At 43.2% G+C, this 16,112-nt stretch overlaps 1 protein-coding gene across 4 annotated transcripts in view; it reads right to left on the bottom strand.

Moving 5' to 3' along the window:
* The window catches only part of SEMA5A (semaphorin 5A), a 492,204-nt gene that overhangs the window by 169,364 nt on the left and 306,728 nt on the right, over positions 1 to 16,112 (bottom strand). For all 4 annotated transcript variants that reach the window (XR_014021130.1, XM_081286868.1, XM_081286870.1 and 1 more), the window contains exons 9-10: positions 7,622 to 7,907; positions 3,114 to 3,249 (exon numbers count right to left, since the gene is read on the bottom strand). Coding sequence is in view for 3 of the 4 variants with exons in the window: in XM_081286868.1 (XP_081142994.1) it covers positions 3,114 to 3,249; positions 7,622 to 7,907 (422 nt within the window). In the remaining variant the exon portion in view is untranslated. The remainder of the gene's footprint in view (positions 1 to 3,113; positions 3,250 to 7,621; positions 7,908 to 16,112) is intronic.

The following is a 16,112-nucleotide window of genomic DNA, read 5'->3' as shown; positions in this document are numbered from 1 at the left end:
CAATAAGAATAGAAAAAACACAGATTTTGCCCTCATGTGGTTAAAATCCACAACAGCCCACCATGCCAACACCTACCTCTTCAAGCAAGTAACCCTGCCAATTTTTAAAAATATAACAAATATTTGCACTTCTGTGTATTTTTATTTTTCAAAGACAACTCATGAATCCCAGTCCTAGCTTCCCAGCACTTGGTGGTCAACCCCACAGTCACCAGCCTCATCCTGACTACTGAATTTCCACGGTACCTTCATCCATCCTACTGCCAGCCTGCATGGTACCTTAAGTGGTCCCAAAGGATACAACTGAATTTTACATTTGTTCTCTTAAGAAGTCTCCTCATCTTTCCGCTTTCAAGGGCTGTCTATCCATGTTAGTTGTATCATTTCCAATTGGTGGTGATCAAAACTGTGTGGAAGATTCTGGACCCTTCTACCCTTCTTTTAGTATATACCGCTGGGTCTGCACAGTGTTGTTTTAGTGGCTGATTATTTTCACATAGAGACTTTGAATTTGGATGACCTTGGGACTGTATCCTCCAATGAGGCAGACAGTTAAAGAACACCAAGGGTAGCCTCTAGATTGCAACTGAGAAAGATAATCAATAGCTTTTTTTGTCTTATTAATGTTTCCAATTGAGATTTCTATACTAAATTTTGAAATATTATATACTGGCCCTCCCAAACCATTTCTCTTCCTCAACCTGCTATGCTAATTGGCTACTTCTGTTATGTCAGCAGAAAAACAAGTATAAAAAATCTACCCACTTCACCTTGTTGGTTACTGCAAACATTAGGAATTTTATACATAGCTGGTGGAGTGAGCCTTAGTGTAAAACTAATTCCCCCTCTATGGAAGTCCAGAGGACTTTGTTGATGGTGTCAGGATGCCTAGGCCAGGGTAGTCTCAGATACAGTAACAAGAACAAAGCACTTACTGGTGCTAGGGGTTACACAGAGAGTCATCATAATCTGTAACTTCTGTTCCCTGCAAGTTTCGTTTACTTAGTTTTTATTCTTTATTTTTTTTGCCATGCTGGGATTTGAACCCATGTCCAAAGCTAGGTGAGTTCTCAACCACTGAACTATAGCCCCAGACCCTCCCTGGAAGTTTTAAGTTCTACCCAAAGAAGACAAGCTCAGCTAAGCAGGTTTCCTTCCTGAAATGCCTACAGCTCTCTGCATGCTCCATTCACTGCAGGGCCAACTCCCTTCCTGTGAAAGAGAGCAAGCCTGCCACCCGTGGCCCTAGCACTATAAAACCAGGCCCGGGTGGCCTGAGGAAATGAGGGCACCTGTGGTATGCTACAAATATATCCAAATGAGGAGGCTGAACGTTATCCATTGCCTGGAGGTGGTACAGGGTTACAAAATTTATTATCTTTGTTAATTTTCAACCTTCAGGATTTTACAAAAGAATGGTGTATTTTCTCTTCTGTAGAAAAGGAATAATGAAGTATATATTTACCCAACATATGAGGCCAGAAGGCAGCAAATAGATTGTCCCTAAGAGTCACCTTTACAAATATATTTTACAGTAAAAACATATATTAATTGACATTACTGAAGTTTATTCCTAAAATATTCCTATGCATTTGTATCCCTCCTTTCCAATTTTCTTGGTGAAAATATTAAAAAAAAAGAAGATGCTAAATAATTTGTCCAAGGAAAGCAGTAAAAGGTAAAGATGACATGTAAATTAGTCATCTTATTTCCAACTCCATATTCTTTCAAAAGTTGAAAAAACAACACAAACACAAAAACTCAAAATAATTATAATCAAGTGATGCTTACAAAATACAAGTAACGTCTAAAATAATTGAACCTTTTCATCATCCTAGTTTTCTATGGAGCCAAAAGGTTTATGTTTTATTAGTGATGTTACAGTCATTTAATTGGAATAGTTTGAGACTTTGCAATTGAGAATGGTTGGGATTCCAAATCAGCAGTGGTCGTGGTAGGTCATCTGGCCCGGGCTCCACCTCCTGCCCTTTGTGTGGAGGAGTCTCACCCAGCAGGGCACAGCTGCCAGCATGCAACCTGAGGTCCCTGGAGGAGCCAGCACAGCAGGCAGAACTTGGTGGTGCTACAACTCAGACCCACAGTGACAGTGACGATGATCACAGGAGAGCCGTTGGCAGTAAAGAGGTCTTCAAGGGAATCCTGCAAGTAGGAACTAAACCTCTGGGCTTTGCGTGGCTATCTGTGGGGCAGGACCTCGAAGGAAGTAATTAACGTTCAATGAGGTCATGAGGGAGGACCTCTAACCTGGTGGAACGGGAGGCCTTATAAAAAAGAAAGAGAAACCAAATATGTCTCTCCCTTCATAGGGGGGCCAACGAGAAGATGGACACTTTCAAGAAAGGGAACCAGCCCTCACCAGACAGTCACCCTGTGTCCACTGAATCTTGGATTGCTAGCCTCCAGAACTAGGAGAAAATTAAAGGCTCTTTTTCAAGCCCCCGATCTGTGGTATTTTATTACAGCAGCCCAAGCAAACTAACAGACCTGCTGGCTGAGCAAACCTCATAAATCACCTCATCTCTTTGGGTCTCAGCTTCTTCTCAACACTGGGAGACGGCAGGGCTGACAAAGCCCTTGCAGCTGGACATCCTGTAACGTTGTGACTGAAAGATGAATGACCTTCAGCTCTGCTTCTCCCCTCCCAGCTGCCACAAGCTTGTTCTGCCTTCCTCAACAGGAAATCTCGCCATATTTGCCAATTAGAGCTCTGTTTGTGTGTCTCCATCACTCTGTGCCCTGGGCCCTATTCATCAGACGCCATTCATCAGGGATCAGAGATTCGGGGACACAGAGTCCATCATCATTAGCACTAATTGGAGCCCAGGCTCCTAACACCCTACAGGATGCTGGCCTTTTTCAGTTCAGCATCAGGCCTCTCAGCTGACAAAAGGTCCTTTTTTTGGCCCAGGCGCCACCGTTGACAAAGGCTCATTGGCATTAGCAAAGCCGAGCGTGGGACTGCCCTTGAAGGGACAGGGAGATTGCAGGCGCCCTGTGTGTGCACCGAGGATGACGCTGCCCCAGCCTGTCTGCAGGAGGTTTCTGTGTTCTTCACGGGACATGCCCAGAGCGGCACTCTGCCCTGGAATTACCTGGAAGTTGGGGTTGGGGTTGGGATACGGCAGCCAGGCCGAGCGGGAGTTCTCCTGGTACTTGAAGGGCCCGTTGAAGGCCTGGGAGATGGCGCTGAGGTTGAAGACGCACACAGCCGAGGCCGCAATGCTGTTCCTGCAAAGCCAAGGGAGAAAACAAAGACAGTCAGAGAGCCCAGCAGTGACCGCTGCCCTCCACCAGCCACGGAGGAGCGGCAGTGACGAGGAGGCAGCCTCAGACGCGAGAAGACCAGTCTCCTAAACCTCCCCAAGACCAAGTCAGAGCAGTGAGTGGGGCTTCCCTGGGATTTCTCTTTGAGCAAAAAACCATCTAGGTATTGAAACAAGACTCTTTACCAGATATAACATGTGTGATCCTGCCAGCTGGATTAATTCGTTCAGCCAGAAGGGACAACAAGGGATCCTTAAGGGCTGTGTGTTTTGCCTTTCAAATTCTGGAGGAATGTGGCCATCGCCTGTGGTGGCTGCCGGCTGCCATCACTCGGGTGGCCCCTCCCCCGCTCACCACTTTAGCTGGCAGTGGCTCAAGACCTTCTAAATCCCCTGGTGTTTGTGTTTATTTGTCATCCTTTAGAAATAACAAACTGGAAGTGTTTTGCAAAGAATGCCTGACAGACCCTTCATATTCTTTTTTTTTTTTTTTTAATTTAGAAAGGATTGTAAATTCAAAGGGTCAGAGAGAAAAATCTACCACAGCACTGCCATATGAAATCTTAAAGCCTTAACTTAGCATTCAGGCTCTGCAGAGAAAGTCGTAAATGGGAGGATTCAGAAGGCCCCGGTCCTCTGACTAAGCATGGAAACAGCTCAATATTTTTGGTTAAATTTGCATGTTAAGCTCAGCTCTGGTTTTCAGAGGGGAAGTGGAAAGAGAAGGAAGAACGTGAACTTATTTTCCATATTAATGCTCGGGATCAATATCTTGCCTACTTATAGCCACTGTTTGGTCACATCAAAGGCAAAGTCCCAGAAACTCCAGGACCAAAATTCCTGCCATATATTTGTTTATCGACAGACCCTGGACAGGTGATCTTTATGAGGTAAGAGGGACTCAGACAAGGGCACTGAGGCAGTCATAGTGAGAACATGACACTAGGCCACAGTCTAGGGAGAGGATGACACTTGAACCCCTGCAGTCTGGCTCTGGAGACCTGGCCGGGTGGGTATTTGTGTTTATTTGTCATCGTTAGAAATGAGACCAGGAAGGGGATGGGGCTGTCACTGATTAGAATATCACCCTGAGCCTTCCGCTAACCACTGACAAGAATCACTGCGTTTCTGGAAGAGTCCACAAATCCTGAGAACAACCCCACTTTTCAGATGGATAAACAGCAGCACAGAGGGCGCATCACGGCCAGCCCTCAGCACTGGCTACAGCATTAGGATTGCACCTGCCTTGCATGGGTCCCTGAGTTCACGCGGCGATCCCACTGCCACATTACCTTCCTTACCCTCTCCCTATTAGAACCGCACCTGGATCACTCCCTTCTCCCACTCGGAATGGGGCTGGCCTGGGCTCTGGTATCAGCCCAGAGCCTCCCCTGGATGTCCCAGTAGCTGCTGGTCAGTGTCACTCACTGTGTTGGGAGGACATTTCTTCCCAACTCCTGGCAAGGAGAAAGCATCAGTGGTGCAGCGTCCCCTGCCCCTGGCACTTCACTTGCTGTGCTCTGTGGGTGGGCAGACCTGCAGAAGCACATACACACCTTCTCCAGGGTCTCCTGGAAGCAGGAGGCCAGCCTGGGGGTAGACTCCAGTGACCTTGTGAATGCATCTGCTTAAAGCTGGGCTCAGTATCCGTAAGTCCATCTGGTTAAGATTCCTGCAACCATATGCTCCACCCCGGCTTCTCTCAGTAATCAAGGTAATAATTTTCCTCATTTAATGCTGTTTATTTCTTGTTTGTGCCCCAAGTGGATTAAAATGGCAGAAGACTCACTTAAGTGAGCCCAGAAACGGGGGAACTTGAAGTTTTTTGCTATTTCAAGATTACCTAAAGTTACTGGTAGAAAAGTGAAGTAACAAAAAAATAATCCTTCTAGTTCTTATTCTTCTTAGAAGGGAAAAAAAAAAAACAAAACTTTTTCCTAGCAGCACCAGCTTTACTGTCTAGATATCCATGTGCACTAAACTACGCTCTGTCATATTCTCTACACTACATACAACTAGAACGCTGGGCCTTCATTTATAGATATCCAGAATAAGAGGTAACACCTTTAAAAATTCTATTGCAGGGGGCTGGGAATGTGGCTCAAGCGGTAGCGTGCTCGCCTGGCATGCGTGTGGCCCGGGTTCCATCCTCAGCACCACATACCAACAAAGATGTTGTGTCTGCCGAAAAACTGAAAAATAAATTTTTCTTAAAAAAATTCTCTCTCTTTAAAAAAAAAATTCTGTTGCAGTAGCAAACTGGTTCCTGCAGCTCAACTCTTAACCAAGTAGTTTAGGAAAATCTCACAGTCCTAGAGACAGAAATGAGCCAGAATAGGTCCATCCCTGCTGCCCCCATTCTCCCAGGTGAGAAACCCTGAAAAGTGTGGAGGCAAACTGCAACTTCAAGCTACCAACTTCTAGCCTGTAATTCGGAGATGGGAAATTGCCAGCTACCTGAACCTCATTTTCTTTCAGTTTGAAGCCAGACTTCTCACAAAAGCACTCATCTGTTGAAAGGGTCAAATCAAGGCTGAGCCATAAAGGAAGGACAGGTGGGATGCATCGTGGGATTAGAGATGGACGTATCAGAAAGAATCAGTGGGAATAGATTCCAGAGAGAAAGAGGAGGTAGGCATATGTTGAGTGACTTCTGTCATGGCTGCACTAAAGCACTGAGAACCTCACCTACAGTAATCTGAAACATTTCTGCGACTCTCTGAATGGACTATTCACTACCTTGGAATAGTTCAGGCAGAGGACTTTTGTAACTTTTGAAATTGGTGTTTTTGTTGTGGTCATTTTTTTTTTTTTTTGCTCAGAGCCAGGGGAATCAACAGCTAAGTAAGCCAAGCCCCCATTGTGTGTAAAATTGATGTCAACTGAGCAACAGAACATTTATCTTGTGCAGCCTATACTACTCTTTAAACAAGGTTTTGGAAAGCAAATCAACTTCAGAAACCATAAATTGATTTTTTTTTAAAGAAACTTCTCCAGGAGTAGAAAATAACATCTGGGCTTGGAAAGCAGATTTGTAACAATAAGGACAGCCAATGGTGGAGGGGGCCGGGGTGGGGTCATCCCATCCGTACCACCTGCTTTTCTAACATCTAAGAAAGGAGAATGTGGAGTAACATTTCAATCCAGTGAATCTGAACACTTACCAGGAGAAAGGGCAGGAGGAAACGGCTAATGAGGAATAACAGGACAGATAAAGTAAATGACTCAAGAAATATAATTCATGGGCACACTACTGATGCCAGAGATAAAAAAATAAATAAATTAAAAATATGCAGGGAGCTGAGCAAGCTTCATGCCTTCATCTACTGCCTGGTTTGCCCAGGACTAATGTTCCCCAGGATGCAAGGTAGTTATCAACACCCAAACCAGGCTAAGCACAGGCAAGCTGGGGTATGGGTCACCCACCTCATCTCTCAGCAATTTTTGCCCTTTCAGATTTGGATTCTTTGCTCTGGACACAAATATTTGACTTTTCTCAAAGTTGTTAGGTATCCAGATGAGAGACTGCAAAAGTGATCCAGATGCAGGGCAAGCACAGCTCTGCCAATGTTGAGGGAGTGTCGCTTCGAGTCCCATGCGCTTTTATTAGGTCTTATCACACCACCCAGAGCCACAGAGCACTAAGGAACTGGGCACCACTCTTCCAGAATGAAAGGAAATGAGTGCTTGGGAAACTTCAAATGCTTTGCCCAGCCATCCATTGTCCTGATGGTAGGGATATTCCCAACAGAAAAGTAAGTGCTATATTTTCAGGAACATTTTTAAAGTATAATTTTCATTTAAGAAATAGTTGCCCAAGTTAGCCATCTTCTACAGCAATGGTTTAAGTGCAACTATGGGGAAGTAAGAATGTGAGTTTCATACATAAGTCAGGGTTCAGGCAAGAATTATGTTATCTTAAAGATCAGATTTCCCCAACAATATGGCTTTCGTTATGCACAAATGCATGACTTGTGTAAATGGAAAAAGAACCTAATATGTACCTGTATTCCCCAAAGTGCCCAGGACATACTCACAAATCAGAAAAGAACAATCTATCATAGATAATTTGATATTTCTGTTACCCAAAGACAGATCAAAACTTTTTAGATTTATGTATATTTTCCTAATGCCAGTTTCACACAGTACATATCTCTGCCTAACACTTAATTCATAGTGAAAAGTCTCTTTTCATACTTTTTTTTTTTTGGCTATTATCCCAGTAAAATAAGAAAGACTACCTTTGAGGCAACTTTAAATCCTCAGAGGTCAAGGAACAAAAGCCTCATTCAGAATGAGTAAAAGAGAAGAAAAAGATGCTCTTTCCAGCTACTTACACGTTGGTGGTGAAGATGCCGTAGATGAGGTCCAGCTCCGGCAGGAAGAAAGTGCTCTGCAGCTCGTTGTAGTAGAAGGGCACCTCCCCGGGCCGGGAGCAGTTCAGGCGAGCCTTCATGAAGGTGGTCCAGGTGTCCTCCAGCAGGAACCGCCCTCCGATGTCGTTCTTGCACACCCGAGCGGCTCTGGAGAACACGGTCTTCCCACAGTCATGCTCCACGGCATTTTCTCGGAAGAAGAAGTAGGTGAAGTTTCCGATGTCATAGGAGGACACAAAGTTTGGTTCTGTGAGCGATGGGAAAGAAGAAAAATCTCAACATCCATATGTCATTCCTGATTTTATCTTGGCCTGCTCAGTATTTCTCCCAAGGAGACATGCTTCTGCTTAGACAACACCTGCACCTTACAGGACAAAGGGAAGCCCTGCGAGCGGCTTAATGGTCTGTGCTGCTGGGACACTCAGGCTCATGCCCAGGTTCCAAATGACGGGCCATCCATACCCTGCTTCCACACTGCAGCACCCTGAGCTGGACCAGGGCCCAAGCTAGCATGACATCAATGCCATCAAAAGGCCAGGGGAGATTTGCAGAACAAATTAAAGCAATGTCTATTTCTTTGCTTGAAAAGTCTTACATCAACTTTGGAAACAGAGAGCAAATAAGATTAAAAAGGTGAAATTTGATTCAGAATATAGGAAAATTTAATTGTTTTTGCAGCACAAAAAAATGCTCTGACTTTATATCCATGTGTATGACTTCAACATATTTTATCTGCTTTTAGTAAAGACCTTACAATATTTTCCATTGGTGAAAAGTGAAACAAAAACTCAAACTGTAAGGTTAGTGCCCTGAATTAGCTTCAGCAATTCCCGTTACTATGGTGACAGTGTCACTATGAGGCTGAAGCCTTGTTTTCCTATTCCTGGTCACTGGTGGAACCACTGGGAGGAGACAAAGGTGTTGAGAGGAAGCCATTGTCTGGAAGCTCTCCAGTCTCATAAAAGGCTTAAATAAGGGGATTGAGAATTGACAAAATTACAACAAAGCTTTTACTTAATCACCAAGCTCATTAGGAATTATGAAATACAGATTACCAACCGAATCTCACATATTACATTGAAAGTATTCTCTTTCTAACTTCCTGTTTGAGAAGAAGAGGAAAAAGAGGTGATGGATACCCTATAGACACTGATATGTCCCAATATGTATCTTTAAAAACTGTCATAATCAGGTTTGATTCTCATTCGTTTCTCTCATTCATTCAGCAAGTGTCCGAATTTTATAGTACAATTAGTGTAATTATGGCAATAACCTTTGGTGTTCAAAATTAATGAAATATACAGACAACAGCTATATCCACAAGGGCACATTTTCAGGGATAGTTTGTAGGAGCAATTCCATTGACCTTGCACCTTACCAGATACAACTGTACTGAGCCAATAAACAGGCTATTGGCAGGAAAACTGGGAATATGTCTGGCTGCAAGATAAGACATTACCATTTAAGGCAGACCTGAAACACAGACAGGGACTTCAAACACTGGCACGGAGGAGTTGACACTGACTGAATCCTATTCTATTTTATTCATCAAGACTGTTGCCAATTTCCAAACAGTCTATCCATCTATCTGGCTAGCTACCTAACTATGTATATATCTTCAATGTCATCCACAAAATGTTTTCATATGACTGCACATTTTAAAAATGTAAAGCATTCTAAATGATTCCTATGGCTGTGCAGTTCCCTTCAGGTTGTTACACTGTTCCTAAGTACATTAAATCATATACAGAGATTTTTGATGAGAATTAATTTAATTTATAAGCTGTCAAAAAATTCTTAAATCACTATTACTTTATCCTGAAATAGGTAGTTTAAAAAAAAAAGACACACTAGGCAGTTGGTACTTGCCTATAATTCCAGTGCCTTAGGAGGCTGAGGCAGGAAGATCAGAAGTTCAAGTCCAGGCTCAGCTATTTAGATGTCTCAAAATTCAAGAAAAATAAATAAATAAAAAGGATTGGAGGATGTGGCTTAGTGATAAAAGATCCCTGAGTTCAACTCCAAGTTCCAAAAAAACCAAACCAAAACAAAACAAAAACAAAATCCAGAACTGCATTAAAACATATGAGAAGAATATTATATTCATTATTATTACTGTATAATTTAGGATCCTGGAGAGATGCTCACAAATACAACAGGTTACATATCTGATTTTTTTTTTTTTACTATAAGGAAAGTATTGGAGGGTTTTGAATCCAGATTCCCTATGAGTCTCCAAGATAATTACTCACAAAAGCTGACCCCAAAACCAAACCTACATTTCATGTCTAAGGAAAATAATCACTTGTATGTATAATTTTGAAAGGGGAGGCTGAATCATTTCAGAATAGGTCCTAAACCTAGGGATGCAAAGCCAGATTATAGTTCCAGCACTTTATTAAAACGAAAAAAGTCATCATCATCATCAACAATAACAACAACAAACCATCTAAAATGGGGAACATAAAAATGACCTTGGGGGCAGGGTCTGTGTGACCTGGAGCTGTCACCAGCACTGGTGCATGAGGCAGAGTGCACCCAGATCTATCAAAACCCTCACCAGTACCCACTTCTGCTGGTAACATGGAGACAAGCAGGGAAACCACCATGAAGGAGAGATGACCTGTCGTGGTTTCTTCCAGCTGGTCTGTGTGTGATAAAAAGTGTTTGTGGATTCTGCTGAGCCATGCTGAGCTTGGTCTTTTACATTCATGTGCTCACCAAACCCACAAGAGTCAGAGGCAGTGCTGTGTTCTTCCCAGTGCATAACTGAGCACACTGAAGCCCAGAGGTTTAACAGCTCACCCAAGTTCACACCACTCGCTACTGGACTGGGAGGGAGTAGGGATGTCTGAATCGAGAGGGTCTGAGCCCAGAGCCTATTCATGTACCATCATGCTGCACTGGGAAAATACTAGTCTGAAAGAAGCAATCTGCCCTGCTTCCTATGTTTAAGGGTAGGATCGGACTTCTGGACATGCATGATGTCGGATGGAGGGTCATCACACCCGTGGAGAATGCTAAGGGCTTCACATAGGCACAGGCTGAGGGAAGTTTTATAACGAATTACAGGGAAGATAAAAGACCAGCTACCAGGGGTATTAGGGATGAGACAAAAAAGAAAAGGTAGAAAGAAGAGGTCAACAATTCAAGGGCTTATTAAATAAGAATATGGCTGGGAAACGTTTGGTTAGGACCAGAGCTGGTTTTCGCATGGTGTCTCTATTGCCCTGTCAGCAAGTGACCCTTAGGGGCTGTTCATGGTCATTGTCCACTCCACTAAACTGTCTCCCATGCAGATGTCTCAGATAAAGGGAATACTAAGGAATGGAAGGGGGTGCGGCCCACAGTTGCCTCTTTCCATAGCAAGCCTCCCTCTCTCCAAGTCCTCAAGCCAATTTTATAAGGTGACCATTGTGCATGTCAGATAGAAATGCTCAAATTCATTTTGTCTTGCTTCTTGTTTTAGAACACAGAGAAGTTGTGCTCAATGTATAGTGTACGCTATTCTCTAATTCATCACAACACAGGTCAGGTCAGCTGGGGAGCTGAACTACATTTGGAAGCACATTCAGCTGCCCCTCAGGGATTCTTTGGGTTGACCACAGGCCCTGACAGTGTGACCTGCTATTAAATCAGGAAGTTCCATTTCTTGGAAGGCAGAGCCTCTTGAAATTCAGCCAGCATCCCATTCCTCTTCCAAGGACAGTGAAAAAGCAGGAATAAAGGTTAAGCAGTCAAACATCTCTTGTATTTATAGATATAAATCTGGAGGAAGGAGGTGTTTGGATCTCGTCAGGCAGGATAATAAGATGCATATTGTTTTCCTCCCATTTTTTAGTTCTGTGTCTTCTTAAAAGACAATTCACTACAAACTAGTATCTGTCACTCCTGAAGGAACTGAGCAAGTCATAAATCAGGCTTGCCTCTTTGTCTACGGCAGACAGGGGCTCACGAAAGCAGATCTCAGAGAGCCTTTACAACTTAGCATCACCAGAGCCACAGATGAACAGAAGGCATGGGGCTAGTTCAGAATAAAAGCAGCCATGGGTCTATGCCAGCTTATATAGAAATATATGCATGGAGAAGATGATTTTCCTCAAGTTTGTAAAACAAGTTGAGATACAGATGAGAGTGCCATATAAAATATGCCAGGTTAATAAGAATTATGAATCATGAAATAAAATTTTTATTTTACATCTTCACTTAGAGTAATGACCATGCAGATGGGAGTACTCAGAAGCTACATTATAAATAAACATGAGAGATTAGATGAAGGATAAAAATTTTGAGATTTTGACAAAGTAAAAACACATTCTGAGCATCTGAAGCCTCTACTGTACACTCTTTCTATTCCAAAGCCTAGAACATCAATATGGGGGTGCCCTATGTTCAATCAATGAACAGATCACTCATAAGTTGTTGATATATCAAGAAACATTTATCTAAATGAATGAGAATGGATATTAAAAACAAAAAAGAATTCTAAGTTTCCAACTCTACAAAAATCTTACTAGAACCAAAAATCCATCATAAAATTATTTTGCACTTCAAAAATCCACTCTGTAAGACACATGTCAAAAGGAAGCTAGAAATGACTTGGCACAGTGCGCACACAGGTATAGCTCTGCCCTGGACTGAACTATCAATGTCAGGCATGCTCTGCCATCCTGTATGAGAACGGGGCACTGACGACCTGCTTTGCCAGACTTTAAGATCAAAGGGACTGCTACCTAGTAGGATCACAATAGATTTCGGCTATTGATATTGGTTCTTGATTGGCTCTTGGTGTACCTTTGGATTATTTGTATTTAATAGAACCTCACTTAATCAAAATGATGAAGCATACATGTATCAAGTGTAAGATGATTAGAACCTAAAAAGCATAGATAGAGCCATGCTGGGCTTCACAGCCAGCCACAGGGTTTCTGTTCCCTAATTTGTTGGTGTCGATCCCCATGAAACCATGTCAATGCACATTTATAGATTTTTTCAGACACTCTTTTATTGTGTACATTATTTCCATTGTCACAGCCAAAGAAGAATGTGTTGTAGGGGTTGGAGTGAGTCTTATTTCATTTAGGTATTTATGAAGACTGGATAATTCAAGTGAAATTAAATTTATTGTGGTTTTAAAACCATGGGGGAACCAACATTCTTTCCCTGGGCTTTCCACTAAAAGACAAACAGATGAGTAGACAGGTGGAAGGTAACCAACAGTTTCACGTGTGTGGTGTGTATGTAGGTGTGCGCACGCCACATACATGCATCACTGAGGTGCATGTATACATGGCTCAACACTTCCACCTGCTGGCTAGATGAACTGAGTCAAGTTATCGAATGCCCTGGTTTTTGTTTTAGGACTGCAACACTCCACATGAAGGGTCACTGTGTGAATCAAAGCCAAGGTATGTCAGGGGCTTTGCACTTGCTTGGCAATTATCCAGGTGTAAATAATCATCTCACTAAATAAATTAATATAAAACACGCTGGTTAAATGATCACCTGCATTTGACCAAGTAAAAACACATCTGAGCATCTGAAGCCTCTACTGTGCACTCTTTCTATTCCAAAGCCTAGAACATCAATATGGGGATGCCCTATGTTCAATCAATAAACAGATCACTCATAAGTTGTTGATATATCAAGAAACATTTATCTAAATGAATGAGAATGGATATTAAAAACAAAAAAGAATTCTAAGTTTCCAACTCTAACTCCTCAACTATCCGTTCTGCACATCAATTGACAGCTCTCCACTCCTTCCAGTGAGTCTGGGACCAGACACGGTGGCAGGGACGGTGCTACAGCCTATGCCCTGAATGCCAGTCAAAGTCACCTGGTCACTGGGGGCTTACTGACCCGCTCCTCTGGGCTGTCCTCAGCTCTCAGTATTCCTGGGTCAACTGATAGATATGGCCCCTTTCCTCAAGAACAGTGTGAGGAAATAAAAAACAGAGACCGATAATGTTTACGGTGATGACCAGGACCTCAAGGACCAGGTCAGGGAGGTGAATTTGAGAGTCAGGAAAAAGGTCATCAGGGAAAGGGCAGGCTGAGGTGTGGAAAAGGCCATCCAGTCAAAAGCTGGCAATCAAGCCTGCTGGAGGGGCCATCAGCCTGGGAGAAGACCTAAGCACAGTCAGGAACGGAAGGATCCACAGGACTGGAGGCAGGGGGCCAGGAATCCTCAATGAGGAGTAGGGACTTCAGTGGCCTCTGGGGATGCTCCAATTCCTGTGTGTGGTGGGGGTGACGGGGCAGGGGATGGAGCCCAGTGCATCCTGGGTTACCATTCACACAGCCATGTGGCCTTGAAGCCCCAGGTGTCTCATTCACTGGGCCTCCTGGCAGACAGACAGTCACACCGAGGAAACACTCAAAGCAGGTCTGGAGCAGTTTTGTTTCCTCCATTTTCAAAGGGGATTATGGCCTGTTGAAAATGTGTGATTTACGTGGAGTTGCTGATTTGAGAAGGTACAACTTGCCCACCGCACTGCCTCCTCCCCAAAGGAAAACCATCGTCTCTGCATGAGCATCCGTCCTGTGTGTCCAAAACCCACACCTGGAATCCCCCATCTCTTAAAGGCTACAGGAGTGTGGTGAATTAGGCACCTTTCTAAAGTTCCAGCTGGAAGGACAGACGTGAACGTCCATTCTCTTATCTCCATTCCAAAGCCTCTGGCGGCCCTTCCATACTTCTCGTAAAATCTACCAAATCACATGTTCTTAGGCTCAATGAGCTAAAAATTATTTCATAAAAATACCTAAATGTTTTTAAAATAGAAAATTTCCATTTGCCACATTCATTTTTTTTTTTCCTGGCAGTCATTGAAAGTTTTAGATTCACTCATTTTAAGAAGTAACAATTTATTTCACAACATAGACACTCATGGTTTTTTTAATTGGAAGATAAACTTGAATATAAGGATACAAGAAATATTTTAAGGCCTATAAAATATTTTAAAAGACTAACAGAACAACATGTAAGATTTCTTTGAAAAATACACTGAGCTCTGTAACATGATTCAGTTTCCCAACAAGCTGTAACAGAATCAATAGACCAATGTGGTAGATACAGCTTAGTCTCTTGCATGGACCAGGTTCAGAAAAACGAAATCAAAACTTGGAGAGTCCACAATCCAACTATCCAAACCACAGGTGAACAAATGGGGGAGGCCATGACCTGGGGGAAAGCAAAACATTTAACTGAACGTTATGAAGACAACCTGCGGACTTGCATAGACTGGCAACTCATAAACTGTATGTTCTCTGGACAATGAATGCTCAGCTGTTTCTCAGGTTGTTCTCATGTGTGCTGGGAACTGCCAACATGTTATATTCTCCAGCGTGAGGCCTTCTCTGCATGGCACTTTTTGTGCAATCTCCCTGTGGCTCTGTATGGAGTTCATGCCTTACCCCCAAAATACTTTAGTGGCAAAAAGAAGGCATCATTCATCCACTTGAAATGTGCAGGTTGAAAATACCAGTTTACAAATGACTTACTGGCAAGAAAAGAACCATCACCCAATACTGAAAGGGATCCATGGCTCCCTAGCTTTCAGATGCTCAATGTTCAATGAGTTTCATCACAGTGTTTTCAAAGAGCACCCTAAGAACTGATTTCAATGTATTACTTACTAAACTTGTACTAGAAAGGGCTGTGTTAAATCACCCCACAGGTTTGTCTTCATAAGTTTAAGGATTCTAGCTCATTAGATCCTTTATTCGATGCTTGAATAATTAAGAAAAGGCTCAATCATTCCCACATCCCTGTCCCATGGGGCTTGTACATCACGGTATGCACATTAAAAGAGACAAAGGTCCCCTATGATGTTAGCATTTCCTAAAAGTTGACTAAACAAAGCAGAGGCTGGGAACACACTATGGGGGAGGCTGCATGCTATGGGGCAGATCTGATTTCAAACCCTAGCTCTGGTTTATACCAGGCAAGACCCCCTGCAGTGGTGAATCCCTCTGAGCCCTGGAGCACTCATCCTCAGAAAGACAATGCAGCCTCCCTTGGAGCAAGGTGTGGAGGATTAGAAGTGACCTGTGAGTGGGGTCTCCCATCTGTTAAAAACAGTCATTATAACTCCTCCTTGGGCCTGGGGTAATAACTGGAGATGACAAGGTTGTAATGCTTGCACCAACAGGCAGATGATATGAAGGAAGGCCATTTATTTTAAAATGACTTTTGACCTAGTGAAGATGATCAGGTTTGGTCTGCATCACAATTTTCAAAACATACCCCTCCCATCAGCACTGACAATCTGCCCAGGGCCTTCTGATAGAGGACACTGTCCAGCCTGAAAAGGAGAAAACTGTGTCACATGACCCACAAACTTGCTTGACATGTTTTAAATCCTATCTAACCCCCCCACCCCCTGACCCTTGCCAGTTAAACTTCTGAGTTCACGACTGCATCCATTCCCAGCATCTCCCCAGATGC

This window comes from Spermophilus citellus (assembly GCF_964194105.1).
Source record: "Spermophilus citellus genome assembly, chromosome: 1".
Taxonomy (NCBI): domain Eukaryota; kingdom Metazoa; phylum Chordata; class Mammalia; order Rodentia; family Sciuridae; genus Spermophilus; species Spermophilus citellus.
The sequence above is the reverse complement of the archived record's forward strand: the minus strand, read 5'-3'. Positions and strand labels throughout refer to the sequence as shown.